This window comes from Lycium barbarum, chromosome 4 (assembly GCF_019175385.1).
Source record: "Lycium barbarum isolate Lr01 chromosome 4, ASM1917538v2, whole genome shotgun sequence".
Classification (NCBI taxonomy): domain Eukaryota; kingdom Viridiplantae; phylum Streptophyta; class Magnoliopsida; order Solanales; family Solanaceae; genus Lycium; species Lycium barbarum.
Window position 1 is genome coordinate 144,257,318 of NC_083340.1, and position 19,070 is coordinate 144,276,387.

The 19,070-nt window shown below is 34.2% G+C and overlaps 3 protein-coding genes across 4 annotated transcripts; all 3 read right to left on the minus strand.

Annotated features, from left to right (window-relative positions):
* Nucleotides 1-2,597: 2,597 nt before the first annotated feature.
* Nucleotides 2,598-5,625, minus strand: LOC132636800 (cyclin-dependent kinase F-1-like). Its single transcript, XM_060353824.1, has 2 exons — nucleotides 5,007-5,625; nucleotides 2,598-3,859 (listed from the first exon to the last, which is right to left on the minus strand). The coding sequence occupies exons 1-2, from the start codon at nucleotides 5,490-5,492 to the stop codon at nucleotides 2,933-2,935; spliced, it is 1,413 nt and encodes a 470-aa protein (XP_060209807.1). The 5' UTR covers nucleotides 5,493-5,625; the 3' UTR covers nucleotides 2,598-2,932.
* A 1,678-nt stretch (nucleotides 5,626-7,303) lies between these two features.
* On the minus strand, nucleotides 7,304-10,329 carry LOC132636801 (rac-like GTP-binding protein ARAC7). Of its 2 annotated transcripts, none has more exons than XM_060353826.1 (8): nucleotides 10,071-10,329; nucleotides 9,322-9,409; nucleotides 9,123-9,232; nucleotides 8,590-8,653; nucleotides 8,420-8,484; nucleotides 8,265-8,330; nucleotides 8,018-8,124; nucleotides 7,304-7,662 (listed from the first exon to the last, which is right to left on the minus strand). In XM_060353826.1, exons 1-8 carry the CDS (start codon nucleotides 10,167-10,169, stop codon nucleotides 7,632-7,634), a joined length of 630 nt encoding a protein of 209 aa, XP_060209809.1. In that variant the 5' UTR covers nucleotides 10,170-10,329; the 3' UTR covers nucleotides 7,304-7,631. The 2 variants fall into 2 exon arrangements, with proteins under 2 accessions (XP_060209809.1, XP_060209808.1); XM_060353825.1 differs by having other exon boundaries at nucleotides 7,304-7,665; nucleotides 10,071-10,328.
* Nucleotides 10,330-11,349: 1,020 nt separating this feature from the next.
* Nucleotides 11,350-18,064, minus strand: LOC132636803 (protein NRT1/ PTR FAMILY 1.2-like). The gene is made up of 5 exons (XM_060353828.1): nucleotides 17,465-18,064; nucleotides 16,600-16,817; nucleotides 15,536-15,777; nucleotides 12,834-13,142; nucleotides 11,350-12,341 (listed from the first exon to the last, which is right to left on the minus strand). Exons 1-5 carry the CDS (start codon nucleotides 17,559-17,561, stop codon nucleotides 11,450-11,452), a joined length of 1,758 nt encoding a protein of 585 aa, XP_060209811.1. The 5' UTR covers nucleotides 17,562-18,064; the 3' UTR covers nucleotides 11,350-11,449.
* Between the last annotated feature and the right edge of the window lie 1,006 nt (nucleotides 18,065-19,070).

A 19,070-nucleotide genomic window follows, 5' to 3' on the forward strand; every position in this document is an offset into this window, starting at 1 on the left:
AAGAAAAGTGATAATGCAATCTCTCCCTCCTCTCTACAAAGTTATTTTTGGTTTGCTGCTCTTATTTATTTGCAAATTATATGTAGTTTTATAACAGTTTTCACCTTTTTCCTACTTTTTTTCACTTTCATTATATTCAAACAACCAAATATTATTTGCAAAAACTATAACCACACACAATCCAATCTTCAATTCCAACTTCAAAATTTCAAGTAAAGTGATTTTTTTTTTTTAATTTCATGGCCTAACTCCTACTAAATAAAATAAAAGTGAAAAATAAGAGCACCTTTGGTATGTTACAAATTCTGTATCAGTCAAACATAAACACTTCTTTTTGGAGTAGTAACTTTTTTTCGTACGTTATGAATATATAAAGTTTATTTTTTTAATTATTTTTTTTTTAAAAAGAAAGACTAGCTGCGTTGAATCTTCAATTCCTAATTAATCTGCATTTTCTTGAAATGATGAAGAGAGTAGCATTATATAAGCTGACGCTGACACTCATAAAATGCAGATAACCAATGGAATTATGACACGTGTCATGGCTTTTAGCGCGATGGTAACCTTGGGAAGAGAAGACCGGAAATGTGTGGGCTCGAGAACACGTGATTATTTTTTATCACACAAGGTAAATGTTGACCTTTGTGGGCATGGACGGTGAAGATTGACTAGCGAAAAAGAAGTAGAGAAAAGGGGAATTCAGGAGTAGGAACCAGAAGAAATCAAAGAAAAGTACCCACTGATAGACTAGATTGCCTATAACCTCATTTATCAAAGGCCCGAAAGCAAGGGAATCCATTCTGCTATGAGATGCCGAGAATCCGCTTTTGGTTGGTGCTATAGTAAGAGCATTAGCTCTTCTCTTATCCCCGCTTTTCTAATTTTACTACTACTTGATTATGAGCATGGTTGGTGAATGGTGATTAATTAGGAATTCAAATAGGAGTAAAGAATGTGTGCTTGTTTCTTTTTTTCTCTTTCTATTTTAAGAATCTTTTTTTTTTTTTGAAAAATCGATAGTAAATAGTGAAAGAGGAAAAGACGAAAGATGACCGCCCTTAATCAAAAATCTCGAATTTTATTTTTGAAAATGGAAATCATTACTTTTTAGGGAGAGCTAAATTGGGTTTTTTACGATGTGAATTCAAATTCGTCGGGTGAGTTGATGTTGAACAAGAATGTGATACATTTAGTACGAATTTTCACTTCATTAAGGATCGATATTTAACTTTTGGTCCCGTTAAGAAGAGTAATGCAAATATAGACATCTGTAGATCTTGTGTTGCTGCTACTCATCCTCCTCCTCCATCTTATTTGTAAGTGTTGTGGTCGTAATCCACCATGAATTTTGACAAGGCAAATTTTGTCCATCAATTTGGAACCGCCATGATCTGTGGTTAAATCCCGAATGATCGTTAGAATTTGGCCATAGATTTCGAGAATCCTCTAGGTTTTATGACAGTGGTTAAATCCTGAATGATCGTTAGAATTTGGCCATAGATTTCGAGAATCCTCTAGGCTTTATGACAAGGCAAATTTTGCCCATCAATTTAAGCTTTCGGCGATCATTAGGATTTTACTAGCTAATGCTGGCCGCGATTATATTCTTGCAATACTTTTAAAAATGGGGTCAAAATTTAAATGATGATACTAATAGCCCGTTTGACCAAGCTTATTTTTCTCCCAAAAGTACTTATGTTTTCAATAAGTGTTTATTTTAAAAAAACTGAGATGTTTGGTCAAGCTTTTGGGAGAAAATAAGTGCTTTTGGACAGTAGCAGAAGCAGTTTTTCAGAAGCTAAAAAAAATAGCTTTTGCCCAAAAACACTTTTTTGAAAAGTACTTTTGAAAAAAATACACATAGAAGCACTTTTTAAAAGCTTGGTCAAACACTAATTGCTGCTCAAAAGTACTTTTTAAATTAATTGGCCAAACACAAACTGCTTTTAGCTAAAAATACTTTTCAAAAAAGTACTTTTTAAAATAAGTTATTTTTAAAAGCTTGGCCAAACAGGCTATAAAAGATCTGATTTGTGCAAACCACTCATACATTAGGGATCATTTTGAGTGAAACCTCAGACTTGAGGGACTATTTTGAGATGAAAAATTGTTTTCCCTACCCAGGAAAGTGAGAGAGAGAAACAAATTTAGAATGTTACCGGGGAATAAATATGTCAATCATGTGTTGTTTCAAATCACCAACTTTCTTCCACCAAACAAAAGTTTCTGAGAACATCTTTAACATGACTAAAGGAAGATAAAGTGTTTTGAATAAAACAAGATCACTTCCACATTTCAAATTTTGAGGAGTTCATGTCAATTTGAAAATAAAATGTTCCCGTGCAAAATGAGAGCAAAATCTTGAGTTTTAAGACTAAGAAGAGGCTGTAATTTGTAAAGAAGAAACTGCTTTAAAGGCTGCAAGCAAAGGTACTGATTGTGTTGCTCGACTCTTAAAAATGACGCTGGTGCATATGGGATACTCCAAAAGTAGTGTATTTTTGGAGAATCCGACAAGGTACATAACAATATTTTTGGAGAGTCTGAGCCGAGCAACATATGCTGATAACCTTTGAGGAAAATTTAATACCGAAATATTTGGGAAAAGGAATGCCCTTGAAGCACAAGGACCATTTTATTCAAGTAGAGTAGCACAACCTAAGAAGTTTCCTTCAGCACATAAACAATGATAATACATACCATAAGTATATATGTCTCAGTTTCTCTATTGCTATTCCAACAGTGGAAGCCACAATTGTTACAACTTGCAAAAGATGAAGTGCTGCAGAGTTATAAATAGTTTGCAGCAAAAGACGATCGCGTGATCATCCCATGGCACGCAGGAACTCAACCATTCTGTGAGAACAGTTTAGGTCACAGTATTTTGGGCAAAAAGAAAACAAATTCTGGAAAAAAAAATGGACTTCCCAGCTCAAGAAAACTGAATTGAGAAACCATGATCAGTGGCTGAAACTTTCGTTGGGCCAAAATCATCAAAGTCCGAGTCAGAGTTTAGATCACTACGACCACCCAATTCATCAGGCGAATCTTCACACTGAGAGCTATGTTTGGAGGGAATCCTCAGTTCAGAAGATGGGACCGCCAAAGGAGCTTCATTCAGATACTTGTCATGGAGTAATTCCATTGCAGTAGCTCTACCAGCTGGGTCAAAACACAACAACTTTTTGACGAGAAGAATTTCATCAGTCGACCTGTTGGATAGACATGCTTCTAAACCAGTCGGTTTATCTACTTTACCGAATGAAATTATCTTGTAATCAGGAAGATCTGCACAACCAGGCCAGACTTCTTCAGATAAGTTCCCCAGAACGCTAAAAATTCTGCCTAGTTGATCTATATCAGAATTTCCAGGAAAAAGTGGCTCCAAACGCAAAACCTCTGCAAAAATACAACCTAGTGACCACAAATCAATCTCCGGCCCGTAATTCGTGGATCCATATAGTAGCTCAGGTGCCCTGTACCAACGAGTTCCGACACAGGACGTAAGTGGAGGATAACAATCGTGTTCGCCTTCGTCAACATCATAGGAATATGTACCCGGTAAGAGATCTTCCTCGACGTTACTCATGGTGCCTGTAGCTAGACAGGAAGTGTCCCCGTCTTGAATATTACTATCTTTATCAGTGTCATCGAAGGACTTGAATCTCAACTCATCCGACTCTCCAGGACGGTCTGCTTGAACCAGAGGCCCTTCAATAAATAGACCTCCTTCAGAAGACACATCTGAGATGTGTTTGAAATGTGATGGACCGACCATAGTTGCCTGATAAGGACTGCTCTGTACATATGGCTGTTGATTGTCATTAGCTACGAACCCGGGGGCCAGTAGTATCCTAGCCTGTGTGGACAAGAAGAAGCAAAATCAAGTATTGAGAAGGAAAAGAACATTAACCCACACGCTCCCAAGAATTGTGAGAAAAAAGGTTACGCATATAGAGCCAGAGGGGATCAATCGAACCTATTGCTTTTGGTTGGGACTATGTACACATACAATCAACAATTACAACTACTATGCTGCAGTTCAAACAAGTTAAGGTCTGCAACATGAATCGACAATGACCATGTTTCTCCATTTAAACTCATCTTAGACCAAAATTATACAAATAAGTTCTCTATATTTTTACTGACACATAAATTTCTTACAAGGCTAAAAGACTTCTAGAAAGCATAGGATCTAAAGTAACGTACTAATATGACTAAAACATATACTCTACTGATTAGTATCTTCCACCGTATCCTATCTTTTGCTAGGTCTACGTGGATTGCATTTGCAACAAACGGGAAATGTATAAATATATAATAAGATCACACTTATTCTAAACCTAGTGACTCTATATTCCGATTCACCTTTTTGTATAAAGCTACTAACTCAAATGGGGAGCTTAGTGAATGCCTGAATGGGCATCTCAGAGGATATCTTTAAAGTTATATACTAAGAGCCCGTTTGGACGTAGATATTTTTTTCCAGAACGTTGTTTGGTTATACATTAGAATGATTCTTTTGGTAAGTTTTTGAAGATGAGTTTTTCAAGTCAAAAGTTTGCCCCCTGACAGAACTTCAACTCTTTTTCAAGTGAAATGCATGTCTAAACACAACTTCAACTTCCAAAAACCGTTTTTCAACTTCACTACAAATTCTTTTTTTTTTCCCCCAAGTTTCAACCAAATCTATATGCAAACGCCTACTAAGATTCTTGTTTAAAGTGGTCTTTTAAGAAGTTGTAATTGAATCAATCTGCACCTGTAGCTATTATGTAAGCATTGCAATCAAAATTCTACTACTCCCTCCGTCCCAATTTATGTGACACTTTTCACTTTTCGAGAGTCCATTCGACTAAACTTTGAAGCTAAATTGGATTAGATTAACTCAATATTTTAACTTTAAAATTTATATATTTGAAAACTATATGAAACTCACTATAAGTTGCAATTTTTCTCGTATCAATTAAAAGATACATCTAAAAAAAGCAGATAGAAATGATTACCTGTCCAAAATCAGCTAATTTTAAGATCCCATCATTAGAAATCAACAAATTCTGAGGCTTCAAATCTCTATGTACAATAGAATTCCTATGACAAGCATCAACCCCACATAAAATCTGAACCATCCATCTCTTAATCTCACCAAAACTCAACCCATTTTCCCATTTCATCGCTTCTTTAATCAAACACCCTAAATCCGTCTCCAAATATTCCAATACAACCACAGCATCTTCATCTTCTCTCCAGAAATACTCGTATAAAACGACAACGTTTGGACAATGTTGTAATGTTTGTAATGCTTCAATTTCACGAAAAGCAGATTGGTAATCATGTATTTCTTTAAGTGCTACGGTGACGGAATCTGATTTCCGGCGACCTTTGTATACGTCGGAATATGCTCCGGCACCGATTCGGTTGAAGATTTCGTATTTTGTTGTGATTTCGGGTCGGGTATAGATGCTCCAACTCTTCGTTGATGGTGCCTCCATGTTATGAGATGAGATTTCTGCTTCTTGGAAAGTTTTTTTTTTTTTTTTTTTTTTTTTTTGAGTGTGAATGGATTAAACATAAATATTACTCCCTCAGTCCCATTTATAACCAAGGTGTTTGAATGGAGGAAACTAATATTTCCTCTCTCTGAATAAGATTGTGTTAGTTTGAAGCTTTAGATTTTTTTATTGTTGAATCATCTCATAAAATAAAATTATTTTTAAATATGTCGATCTTTTTAGGATAAACTAATGAGGGAGTAAGATTTTTGAAATTTATGGTCCAAAAAATATAGATATTTGTGTGACTATAAAATGATAAATTTGAAGTGAAATTATTACTAACTACTATAAATGGATAGATGTTAGAGATGATGAATCAATTTCTTTTATATATGTCTATCACTTTATCTTTTTGAATGGCTACTAATATAATTTATTATTACTCCTAGTTAACAAAATTTTTATGTGGAATAATTGTGAAGTTTCCGCTTCTTGTTCGTTTTTGTATTAGTTGTATTTAGTAAATGACCTTTTTTTTTTTTTTTGGTTATTTCTCTTGTAATTGACGGACTTAATTTATTTTTTTTAGCAAGATCACGATTTAAATAATTTAAGTTATTGCGAACGTGGGACCTCGGTCTAATATTGTGTGAGCAAATAAAAAGTTATATGAACAAACATTATATCCAAGGCTTGACAGTGTTTTGAAGGGGTAATTTCTCAGTGATTATATTTGCATGACTTTTAAAATTAGGTACGTATTGAATATCGGTTGAAGATTTCGTATTTTGTTGTGATTTCGGGTCGGGTATAGATGCTCCAACTCTTTGTTGATGGTGCCTCCATATTATGAGATTCTTGGAAAGTTTTTTTTTTTTTTTTGTACTTTTGAAGAAGAAGAGGAAGAGTGGTGCGAATGGATTAAACATAAATATTACTCCCTCAATCCCATTTATAACGAGGGTGTTGACTTTTAATCCAAAGGTTGCGAGTTTGAGTCATCGAAGGAGCAAAGGAGAGAGCTCCCGGGGGAGGGGTTAAAAAAAAAAAATCAGGGTGTTTGAACGGAGGAAACTAATATTACCTTTCTCTAAATAAGATTGTGTTAGTTTGACTTTAAAAAATATGTGTGGTCCAAAATAAGTTTTAGATATTATTATTATTGTAAATCATTTGATAAAGTAAAATTGTTTTTAAATATATAAATATGTCGATCTTTTTGGGATGAACTAATGAGGGAGTAAGATTTTTGAAATTTGTGGTCTAAAAAATATAGATATTTGTGTGGTTATAAATTATTTTATTAAGGGTAAAATGGTAAATTTGAAGTGAAATTATTACTAACTACTATAAATGGATAGATGTTATTAAGGGTAAAATGGTAAATTTGAAGTGAAATTATTACTAACTACTATAAATGGATAGATGTTACAGATGATGAATCAATTTCTTATTTAACAAAATTTCTATGTGGAATAATAGTGAAATTTCCGCTTGTTGTCCGTTTTTGTATTAGTTGTATTTAGTAAATGACTTTTTTTTTTTTTTTTGGTTATTTCTCTTGTAATTGACGGACTTAATTTTTTTTTTAGCAAGATCACGATTTAAATATTTAAAGTTATTGCGAACGTGGGATCTCAGTCTAATATTGTGTGAGCAAATAAAAAATTATATGAACAAACATTAGATCCAAGTCTTGGCGTTGTTTTGAAGGGGTAATTTCTCAGTGACTATATTTGCATGACTTTTAAAAATAGGTACGTGTTGGATTCTTCAAAAAATATCTTGAGTTATTTTTGGAAAGTACGAACCATAAATTGACAGTCAGTTGAACTAAAAGCAGGCCACGCATTGTCACATATTCTCACATACATATTTAAAAGACATGACTGAGGGAATCAACAAATTCCCAATGCTTTTGTACAAGCTAGCTTATGGTACAAAACTAATGCTATATCAAGATATTTCAAGCTTAGAGCCATCACACCAAGAAGGAAATGCTAATTTCCTTCTGATGAGCTCCAGCTTCTGGTGCCACAAAAACAACCTGCATGATGAACTCGAACACGCCTCAGTCCCAAGCTTGTCTCAATAGTCTATGGGATAATATAACATCGACATCCACCTAACGTTTCCCTAAGCATCACAGCCTCCGCATACGATCCCCCTGCTATGGCAAAGAAACGAGACGTTTTATATTGAACAAGTTGAAGATAGAGAATCAACATAATATGGAGTTTTTAATACATTGAGACAATACTTTTGAGAGCTGATAAAGATTCAACATTCAAGTAAGAATGCCTTTTATAAAAAGAGAACAACAATGTGCATATAGTAGACAATACTCTAAAGTCTCTCATTACTAAGATTCTCGCTCTAAATACAAAGTTTCAAGAATCTCCCATTTTATTTAAAACCCCGTGTCGAGTCAAACTATATCACATAAATTGAAACAGAGGAAGTGACTAATATGGATAAAGAGTACTATAGCTTTCACAGAATAGGAAAATGTTTACACTTACACAATTGAGCAACCTGTGCTTCTGTGTCTTTTCTTACTTGCCACTTCCATCCTCCTAGGTGGTTGAAGCACAACCTTGATTGCAGTATCGAAAACAGCTTTCACATTCTGAAAAAATTCATACAAAATAGTTTAGTGAACGGGATGTTCAATAACACAAATTTCGTAAATACTAGCAAAATGTCAAAAAAATGCCTAGCAGACAGCATGTACTTCCATAAGGTTAATTTGCAGCAAAATTGAAATACCTGTTGTGTTTTAGAGCTGCATTCTACATAAGCTGCAGCACCAATTTGTTTCCTTAGCTCCTCACCCTGCATTAATTGAAGCGAATTGAGTTATACTTATGATGTGCCATCTATATTAAGCATTTTGAAAATCATATTGCTATAGCGACACACACTTGGGCAGGTGTAATGATATTTGAGCTCATATGATCAGCTAGATATCGGTTGTCATCTCGAAGATCTGTACATATAAGAAAAAAAACATTGACACAAAATCTCAGGTTTTGATCCTAGGAGCTCGAAATACAGTAAAATTCGACTAAATTTATATCAGTTTGATGCTTACCTAACTTTGTACCAACGAGTACAATTGGAACATCAGGTGCAAAACGACGAAGTTCAGGCATCCACTGCATATAAGTCAGAGTAAATAGAGTAACTACTCGATAATGAAATTGCAGATATGACCATATCTTTGTTCAGTGGAAGGTTTTATTATGAAACAGGAAAAGGGTAAAAATTACCGCTCTACTATACTAAATATCTTAATTTTACCCTGCTTTATAATTTAGGCCTACTTATACCCTTACTGCTAGCAAATTGTCTTGTATTTGCCCTTTGACTCTATTGGAGCTCCACCACATGTCAAAATACATAAGGAAAAAGGTTCAAATGTACTCCTCTACTTACGATAATGATTCGGAATTACTTCTATTTCAGGTTGGAGCTTTGTTAAATTCAAGAGCAAATACGAGATGATTTGCAAACAACAAGGGTATGAATGGTCCAAAGTATAACAGATGATAAAATTAAGACACTTTTGTACAATAGATTATTTTCCTTATGAAATTAAGCAATTGAAGTGTTAAAAGATTGTACCTTTTTGAGAACATTTTCATAGCTTGCCCTACTGATTAAAGAGAAAGCTAATACAAATATGTCTGCACCTCTGTAGCTTAATGGTCTTAACCTGCTATAATCTTCTTGACCTTTCAAACACACAAATATAAAATCCATAAGATAAATACTTAAGCACCCAAATCAAAACTTAAGAAATTAAATCTATTTAAAGAAGTACCTGCAGTGTCCCACAATCCCAAATTGACAATTCTCCCATCCATAGACACATTAGCACTGAAATTATCAAACACTGTAGGAATATAATCCTGCAAAAATACCCAAATTATGAAGACTGGCAATTTTTTCAAGACTAACTGCATTGTTGACTAGCTGTATGCTTCAATGCAAATCAAGAAAATCAATTCCCAAGAAAAAATAACAACTTGGAGAAAAAACATGAAATCCCATATTTGAAAAATGCATAAATATGTTGACCATAAAACAAAGGTGCATATATAAAAATACTGAGGTATTTAATTTGCTAGAAAAAGGTCCTCAGGGATTTGTTGAAGTAATAAGATGGGTAATATTCACAACTAGCAATTTTTCTGCTCCTATAATTGAAAAATAGCTACTTCATGCAGTTTCAAATTTCACATGTGAAACTCCACCGCATTGTCATGGAGCTTCGGCAGGCGGAACACGAAACTCCATGGCAATGGCTATTTTCAAAGACAAGACGAAAAGTGGCTAGTGGGCGCTACTTCTACGCAGTAAGAGTGAAATGTGTCATGTGTGATGTGTATGTTAGATGCATATCACGGGTTCGAAATCTGATATTTAAGTGGAGATCAGCTTAAAGGAGTCAGGCTCATTATCCACCGAGTTTTGAATTATGCTTCATCGAGAATTTTTTGGTTATAATAAAAAAGACTAAATAAAGAGGCTTCTTTAGTATGGAAAGGAAGAATTAAACAAGAAACTCACAGTGGGAAATCTGTTACTTGTGTAACAAATTAACATGCATGTCTTTCCAACAGCTCCATCACCTACAGTGACACATTTAATGAACTTTGACACATTCATTTTGAACTACAAAAATTGTATAGAAACAAAATCTTTTCTAAAGAAGGATTCAAGAAGAGCAGAAAAGAAGAAGAAAAACAAAAGGATATGTATATAGTTCACCCCTCTTTTGTCTTTCAAAAAGAAAACATTAAATAAAGAGAAGGGTCAAAGGGTATGTTACTTGGGTTTGAATAAAGCTTCTCAATAAATTTGAATTTTTTTGAGATGATAGAATTAAAGATTACTTTTATTAAAATATGGGACCATCAATCATGCATGTTACTAACGGCTAAAAACGACTTTAGTGGCGAGTTTGGTGATAGCCAGCTCACTCGAAATATTTATTGGCATGTGATGTTTACCAAATTTCAATAAATATATGAAATATTTTTACTGCTCCAATTTATGTGATATAGTTTGAATGACACGAAGTTTAATTAAAAAGGGGACTTTAAAATGTGTAGTCTTAAACATATATTATATTATTTGTGGGATTATAAACATTTGAAAATTGTGGGTTTAAGCATATTATAACATCTGTGTGACTATAAAGCTTCTCACTAAGGATAAAATGAAAAATATATTAGTTATTTGATTTCAAATATAGAAATGTATTGTATTTTTTTTTGGACGGACTTATAAGAAAATAATATCATATAAACTGAAAGGGATAGAGTACATCTTTATTATGCAGTGTTATCAATTAATTTTGGTTAATTATTGCACACATTCTCATCTCAGATTATAACTTGATTATAATAAACTATTGTATTTTGATATAATCATTGAATGTAGATTTGATTAGAATGTAGATAAGTTTATTCATTTGCCAATTAAATTGCATTGCTTCTTACTTGTTACTATTCCGTATGGGAAATTTTAATCTTAAAGATCTTGCTTTTCTGTCTAAAAAGAATGACTGAGGCATACAAGGAACACTATTATACTCTTAAAGTGATTTAAACTTGAACGTCTTAAATATTTTGAAATAAAAGTACATATCTAAAAGACTACATAAAATATTACAAATCACATGATTTAACCATTAGATAATGCCGTTTCTGGGGCCTTTAACCAAGGTAGCTAGACAAATTGAACGTCCACTGTTTAATTTTGACTACCTGACTTGTTCAATTCGTAGAACTCTTTTTATTAGGCGTACGAACAAAGTTTTATATTAGAAATTGATAAAATAAAGAAAAAGAAGAAGTTTGTATATAAAATGTCAATATACTTTTAATGTCATTTTCACACTTTTCATAAGTGCACATGAAAAAGAAAAAAAGGATTAAAAATATCTATAACATAACAATCTCTCCTTTTTTTTCAGCTTGATCTTCCTCCCAAATTCTCATATCTTCGTCAGATCCATAAGCCCAAGCGCACACAATGAAGTAGAAGAAATTCCCAACACTCAACAAACAAATAACCCAATAATAATAATCATAGTGACCTAAATTCAAGTTATTTGACACCCAACTCACTTTCCCTCCTCTTCTTGAAGCATGATTAACAATTTCCACAATTAAACTTCCAGCCAAATTTCCAAATCCCATGCCTAGTGAAAATAGTGCCACTCCAATACTAGCCATGCTCTTAGGGAATTGAGAATAATAAAATTCTATTTGTCCGATCGCGTTGAACGCCTCGGCTATTCCCGTTAAACAATGTTGCGGAACTAGCCACATTGCTGACATGTCCACTTCTGACAGCGGATGGTCTGCGAGCCCCTGACTAAGGGCTCGCGAACGTCTTTCTCTTTCCACTAGTGCGGCCGCTGCCTGGGCCGCACAGGAAAGTAACAGCCCGATCCCCATACGTTGTTTGAAGCTGAGACCTCGTGGTTTTCTGGTGAATTTGGAGATCCAGGGCACGAGGACTCGGTCGTAGATGGCTATCCATATTGTCAATGTGAGGATTCCAAATGCACCAAAAGAACCTGCTGGGATTTGGAAATTACTTCCTTTTGTTAAATGTCTGTCCATTGTGTTTGCTTGTAGCACTGGAAAGGCTTGTTGGCTTAGTGTTACTGCTATTATAATGCCTGTGGACCAAATTGGGATTACTTTGAGCAATGCTTTGAATTCTTCTACTTGTTGAATTGTGCAAAGGTTCCATGGATTTGAAGATGTTCCACTAGGGTTCAAGTCTTTCTCTGGGTTTCTAATGATGCATGCCTTATTTAGGAACCTATGGATGAAAAAAAAGATTCGTGAGTATGAGACAATCAACCTTTGTAATTCAATGAAACCAATATCAAAGAGTTCACATTTTATGCACTGACAGTGCAAAATAATTTACACAATCACAAAAACATTAATTTGTACATGACAAAAATGATAATTAATCAACTATATGATATACTAAACTACATTGATAATGTAAAGAATTTGTATAATGTCAGCCGTGACTTAAATCCTTCCGCAAAATGCACTTGATTAAAGTTTGACATGCACGTAATTAGCCACAATAAAATTAGTTTGACACCATTTTATTTTTGAGTTTACTACAATCAGATACGGAGTAAGAAGTTCGTAGGGGATTAAAACATATACCTAGGTTTGGAACATATGATCTGAAGCAATTTTGGACCCCTTTGGCTACTACGCTAATATACCTTAATTCCTTATGTCTAAGGGATTCGACAGTTCATATATAACCAAAATATTTCAAATAAAATACCTTAGTTTATGGGTTGGGAGAGTAAATCTTGAACCCTTCTCATGATGATACCATCCATTAGAATCCACAGGAGGCAAAGCAAGGTGTTTGTTTTTCCATGCCACAGCAACAACTTGAGCAAATCCAGTAAACAAACTCTTATTTTCTTTTATCCTAATGAAAAGTGCAGAACCCAAAAGGAAAAAAATTGTTGCCAAAAACATGAGTCCTGCAGGCACTCCAAAACCCACCACCCAGTGAAATTGTGTCTGAATATACACTATGACAGTTACTGAAATCAATACTGATATCCCTACTGCTGCATAATACCTGTCGAAAAAAATAGCATACAGAAATAATATTCACGATAAATAATAGAAATAGAGAACATATACCAAGACCAACAAACAAGGAGATTTTTTTTTTTTTTTTTTTAAATTGATGATAGCACTTGTGGTCACTTAGCTATTGATAAATTCTAATTTTGGTCCTCGTGATATATAACTAATTATAATTAGCACATTCTAAATAATTAATGTTTGATTTTTTTGTCCCTTTATGTAGAAAACATATTATATATTCTAGAGTATTTTTAAAATTATATTACCCTCAAATATGAAGTAACAGTAAAAAGTTAACATGACACCTAGGTAGTTAAATAGTATAACACACTATTAGAAAAATCAATTTCCGACAGATAACGTCCATCGGTAACCATTGCCAGGGCGGATCCACAATGGTTAGTGGGGGTTCCCGGGAACCCATAACTTTTTCCGGCACCTTGTAATTGTATAGAAAAATATATTCAAGGTATAATACTAATTAGATGGGAACTCAGTAACAATATGGATGCTTGGCTCATTGACAAAAAGTAACTAGGCGCATCCGTGCAAGAGATGCAGGATAGAGCCCCTCATGTGGTTTTTTTTTACCTATTAAGCTCATTTTTGTATTCCGAAATGTCTTTGCTGGGAATCCAGTAACTAAAAATCCTGGATCCGCCTCTGACCGCGAGTAAATTTCCAACGGTTCTAAGGAAAGTTAGTTGGAAATTCTGATTTTTCTAGTATTCCGATTAATAATTCAGTAGATTTCTAAAGACTCACAAGTAGATGATCAGAAAGTACAAAATTCAGCTAATGAAGATTAAGTAGGCGTTTGGACATGCGATTTGAAACCAACAACAACAACAACAACATACCCAGTTGAATCTCACAATGTGGGGTCTGGGGAGGGTAAAGTGTACGCAGACCTTACCCCTACCTTGGAAGGTAGGGAGGCTGCTTCCGAAAGACCCTCGGCTCAAAAGAAAACAAGGAAAACAAGGGAAAAGAGTCAGATACGGATAAGCAAATAAAAACAATGCGAAAATGAGAAATAGCAAGAGCAACGAAGTCATAATAAAACAGCAAAGATTGGCAAGACCAACACATAGAAGCAGGATAAAATACTCCTAATACAAGAAAGGAAACCTCCGGCCCCCCACTAGCCCTCTACCCTGATACTCGACCTCCACCCCCTCCTATCACCGGTCATGTCCTCCGTAAGCTGGAGTAACGTTATATCCTGCTGAATCACCTCTCCCCAGGCCTTCTTTGGCCTACCCCTCCCTCTCTTCAGGCCCACCACTGCCATCATCTCACACCTCCTCACTGGCGCATCAGCGCATCTCCGCTGCACTTGGCCGAACCACCTCAACCTCCCTTCCCGCATCTTATCCACCACAGGGGCCACACCGACTTGATCTCGAATCACTTCATTTCGAATCCTATCTCTCCTGGTATGCCTGCGCATCTATCTCAACATACGCATCTCAGCCACCTTCATCTTCTGGACATGCGCTTTCTTAACTGGCCAGCATTCCATCCCATACAACATAGCCGGTCTAACCACCGCTTTGTAGAACTTTCCCTTTAGAATAGGCGGCACCTTCTTATCTCACAACACTCCCGATGCGAGCTTCCATTTCATCCATCCCGCTCCAATACGATGTGTGACATCGTCGTCAATCTCGCCAGACCATTAGATGAAATCAGCGTTTGGACATGCATTTCATCTCATGGTTTCAAACCATGGTTTCAGAAATTTTAAATATAAAGCTTGACCCATAAGTTTATATTTTGTTAAAAAAAGACCCATAAGTTTATATTTGTAAAAAAAAACCCATAAGTTGGTAGATATTTTTAACAATTACTCCCACCAACCATTTACCAACCTTTATTTATGTCTACCATGTGGGAGGATTATATTAAAGAGTAGTTAAATTACTATTCATGTTAAATTTTCTTTTTTATTGAACTAAAATTTGATCAATTGATGTTGTAATTTTTAGAATGGCCTTCTAGTAGCGTGTTAATTTTGTTATGAACTATGACTTGCTCATTTGGTAAGATTGTATAAGAATTGAGAATATTTTGATATTTTTCACAACTTGTGGGGTTTTTATGTCTATAAGAAAAAATACAACTTAAGAAATCCAAATTGCATGTCCAAACATGGTTTCAAATCGTGGTTTCAAACCATGTTCAAACAGCTCCTAAATATGTTTAGTCAGATATCACAAAGATCAATCACAATAAAAAAAAATTATCAGTATCTTAAGGACTAAAAAGCATACATAAATTTCTCAAAAAGAAACAAGGACACCAGAATTTTTAACGTGACGTTATAATAAATTCATATTTTTTTTTCTTTTCAAAACAAAAAAAAAATGCATAACATACCAATTGAAGAAACTCTGCAAGATCCTTCCATTGTTGGGATTTTTAGGATTGTCAAATTGGTCTGCACCAAAGGCTAATGAACATGGCCTAATTCCACCAGCTCCAATAGACATCAATGCAAATGCTGAAAAGAGAAATGCAAATTGGGCAAGGCTTGGTTTTGAACAATTTCTAGATTCTAAGTTGCAAGGATATGGCCTTGCTTCTTTTAGTATTGCTGTTAACCACAAGACCACCATTCCCTACAAGCAAAAAAATATTGTTAAATTTGATTTGGATAATAACCACAGAGGCGAATTCAGAATATATAGAGTCAGTGAGCTCAATAAGAGTGTGAGTTTATGGTTGACCATAAATGATATGTCCATTATTCGCGAAATAACTTAATTATTTGAAATACTAGTGAAATATTTTAAAACTTGTCTAAGGAGTATTTCAAGTGAAGGTAATATTTTTACAGACAGAATCAAACTTCTTTTTTCAAGTGAAATTCATGTTGAAACATAATTTTAAACTTTCAAATATGTACTCTTTTAAGAAATCTTTTTTTCAACTTCGACCAAATATCGTCCAAATGGTTATATAGAAACCAAATATTGTCCACACGCCTATCCTGTTTTTTTTTTTTTTTTTTTGTATTGTATATATAATTCGAGCCGTGGAATCAATCATTAATCCTTGTGCCACTATTATAAAAAAGGGAATTTCTGACGGGCGTTTAGTCAAAAAATCCAATGGAATTTGGGTCGTCGGTGATGTTTCCAACAGATTTACGATCAATATCATCGGGAATGTCCGGCGGAAATTCCCATTTGTCTAGTATTGTGTCAAATTAGACTACCTACATTACACGACCCTAGGGTGCAACACTTTCCCATACTCTATGTGAATGCATGATGCTTCATGCACCAAACTATCCTTTTAATAATACATAATTAGAATAAAAAATAATGATTTTCATTGAACACACAGAATCTGTCCTAGACCCCTCTCTGAGATAATAAATTTCAATTAAAGTAACAAAGGACTAGAATAGTAAAAGAAGAGACTTAGTGTATACTCACAATAAGGCTGATGAATGTCCCTAAAGTAATCACATAAAACCGACCCAAGTAAGAATCAGCAAGAAAAGCTCCAAAAATAGGTGTGAAATTCGATATGGCACCCCACCAGAAAAGAATATTTGTCCCTGCTGCATTGGTTAAGTGATACTCATTTTTCAGGTACAAAATCATATTTGCATGTAGTCCTACACTTGCAACCTTCTCGAATGCCTCATTTGCTGTCATCATCAATCAAAACCATAAATCATAATCTTTAACTAGAAAAAAAAAAGAGAAGAAATTAGATATTACTACTACAAAACACGAATTTCTGACGAAAATTAGGTTGTCAAAAACATTTTCGATGAACTATTAGTCAGAAATCATATTTCCAAATGGCGTTTAGACGAGAACACCCATTGAAAATTCACGTATGTAGTAGTTTCATGAGCTTGTTTGGTATGACGTATGATGTCATTTTTCATGTAAAATATTTTCCTTAGAAGTTCTTTTTTGGTGTTTGGTTGGAGGGGGGAAATATTTTCCGTAATCTATAAAAATATACTAAAGACTAATAATAATAATTGTAAATTGGAGAGTCTTTAAAAGGATATTTTTAGTACTAAACAGTAATAATTATGTTTAAGTGTTTGTGGATGCAAATATGTAGAAGTTAAAAATTAAGATAGCTACAAGGAATTAAATGACTTCCGTCATTCCACCACCCCCCCCCCCCCCCCCCTTTTTTTTTTTTAACCGAACACAAAAAAATGATTGACTCATGAAAAATATTTTACTGAAAAATGACTTCTGTCATACCAAACATACCGTTAATTCAAGAGAAGAAATCCATACCAAAAGGCTAAAAAATAGATGAAATACTTACCAATAATAAAAGGCATGGTTTTAAGGCCACCTTTTTTTCCATCTGAGACATCCTCAGAAGTCTTCACTATTTCTGAATAGCTTTCCTTTTTCTCCATCACCACAATACTATGACTCCAAAAAGAGTTTTTTTTTTTCCTATAGAAAACTTTTGACAATGAGAGAGTAAAAAAAGGGTGAGCTTTTTGTACAGAAAGATGATGAAATTAAGCTAATGAGATTGGTTTTTTTTTTTTTTTTTTTTTGGTTCAGCCTCTTTTAACAGTTTGTTTTTGCCTTATGCAAACGGATTCCTTCATAAGTTGAAATTTTCCTTTTCCAAAAATTCGACAAAACACAATGCCATTTGTCTTGATGGAAAATTTTTGGTATCACAGAATGCAATCCTTCAACAAAATAATAAAGCTACATATATATATAGCCAATAATATGCCATGACTTATATGCTGTCAATAATGTTTTTCGAGTTTAATTTATATACAATTGTCAGTGTAAGAAACTCTTACACCCTCAGGTCATTCTTCCCTATTATAACAGATAACATGTCTTATTTTCAACATTACAAATCTCATAAGAAGCTTGCTTGTAGGCCATAGATATCCTTTTCGAGTGGACTAATAATGTAAAAAATTATGTATAATAAAGGTGTATATAAATTTTAACTATAATTTTTTCTAGCTTTTTACATCAATATTCAAGACTCGCTAATCTGATTAATCCGGATTCGCAACACGTAGACGTCATTAATATCGAGTGATCACTGCCTGCTTTGTAATCTCAGCTAAGATGATGACAATGAATCGCTGTCCTATGAGTCATTCAATTTTTTGGAAGTGTGTTATGAACATATTGTTAACGTTACGGACTTACGGCATCAACTTAATTTTCTTTTCAAACTAATCTTAATTTATTTTCATTGTTCGTCTAGCTTTTTTGACTTAATTAATTACTTACGTTTCTCTAATTATGGCAACTCTAGAAATATCCCTCTAGTTTGTAATATGTACTGATTGTTATTAGGGATGTGCATGAATTACTTACTTTAAATGGGTGTTTTTTAAGGGAAAAGGTGCAAATATACCTCTTAATTTTGTTATTTAGAGCAGATATATGCCTTGTTAAAAGAGTAGTGTATATACACCTCTGCCGTAACACAAATGAGAAAAATATACCCTTTTCACTTACAAAAATTTTTTAAAAATCATTTAGCTTGTTTTTAAATAAAAAAAAATGTCTCATGGCTTAAAAAAATAAGTCTATCCATTTTTTTTGAGTGGACTTATTTTTTTAAAGCCACATTATACTTTATTTTTGGTGGGTCGGGTTTGGTTCGTTTATAAAATATTTTTTTGTGCGGATTGCCCCTCAAATTGGTGGTCTTTAATTTTTTCCCTTTGCCTAATACCCCGAGGTTTTGGTTCAAACCTCAGCTCAGTAAAAAAAAAAGGAATTTTGTAAGGCAGAGGTTTGGATTCGCAAGACAGAGTTTTGAATGGCCTAACTTTGGCCCGAATAGGCCTAATTTTGCTACGAAACTCTGCCTTGCGATTTTTTTTTTACTGAGCCGGAGTTCGAAACCCAAACCTCATGGTATTAGGCGAAGGACA

Coding starts and splice junctions, on each gene's coding strand:
- LOC132636800 (XM_060353824.1), bottom strand. CDS start 5,492: ATGGAGGCACCATCAACGAAGAGTTGGAGCATCTATACCCGACCCGAA. Junction 3,860..5,006: donor AATTAGCTGATTTTGGACAG/GTAATCATTTCT, acceptor TTGTCCACACAG/GCTAGGATACTACTGGCCCC.
- LOC132636801 (XM_060353825.1), bottom strand. CDS start 10,169: ATGAATGTGTCAAAGTTCATTAAATGTGTCACTGTAGGTGATGGAGCT. Junction 8,331..8,419: donor ATATCATTACACCTGCCCAA/GTGTGTGTCGCT, acceptor CAATTAATGCAG/GGTGAGGAGCTAAGGAAACA. Junction 7,666..8,017: donor AGCACAGGTTGCTCAATTGT/GTAAGTGTAAAC, acceptor TCTTTGCCATAG/CAGGGGGATCGTATGCGGAG.
- LOC132636803 (XM_060353828.1), bottom strand. CDS start 17,561: ATGGAGAAAAAGGAAAGCTATTCAGAAATAGTGAAGACTTCTGAGGAT. Junction 16,818..17,464: donor AACCATGCCTTTTATTATTG/GTAAGTATTTCA, acceptor TGATGATGACAG/CAAATGAGGCATTCGAGAAG. Junction 15,778..16,599: donor GGACATTCATCAGCCTTATT/GTGAGTATACAC, acceptor TTTTGCTTGTAG/GGAATGGTGGTCTTGTGGTT.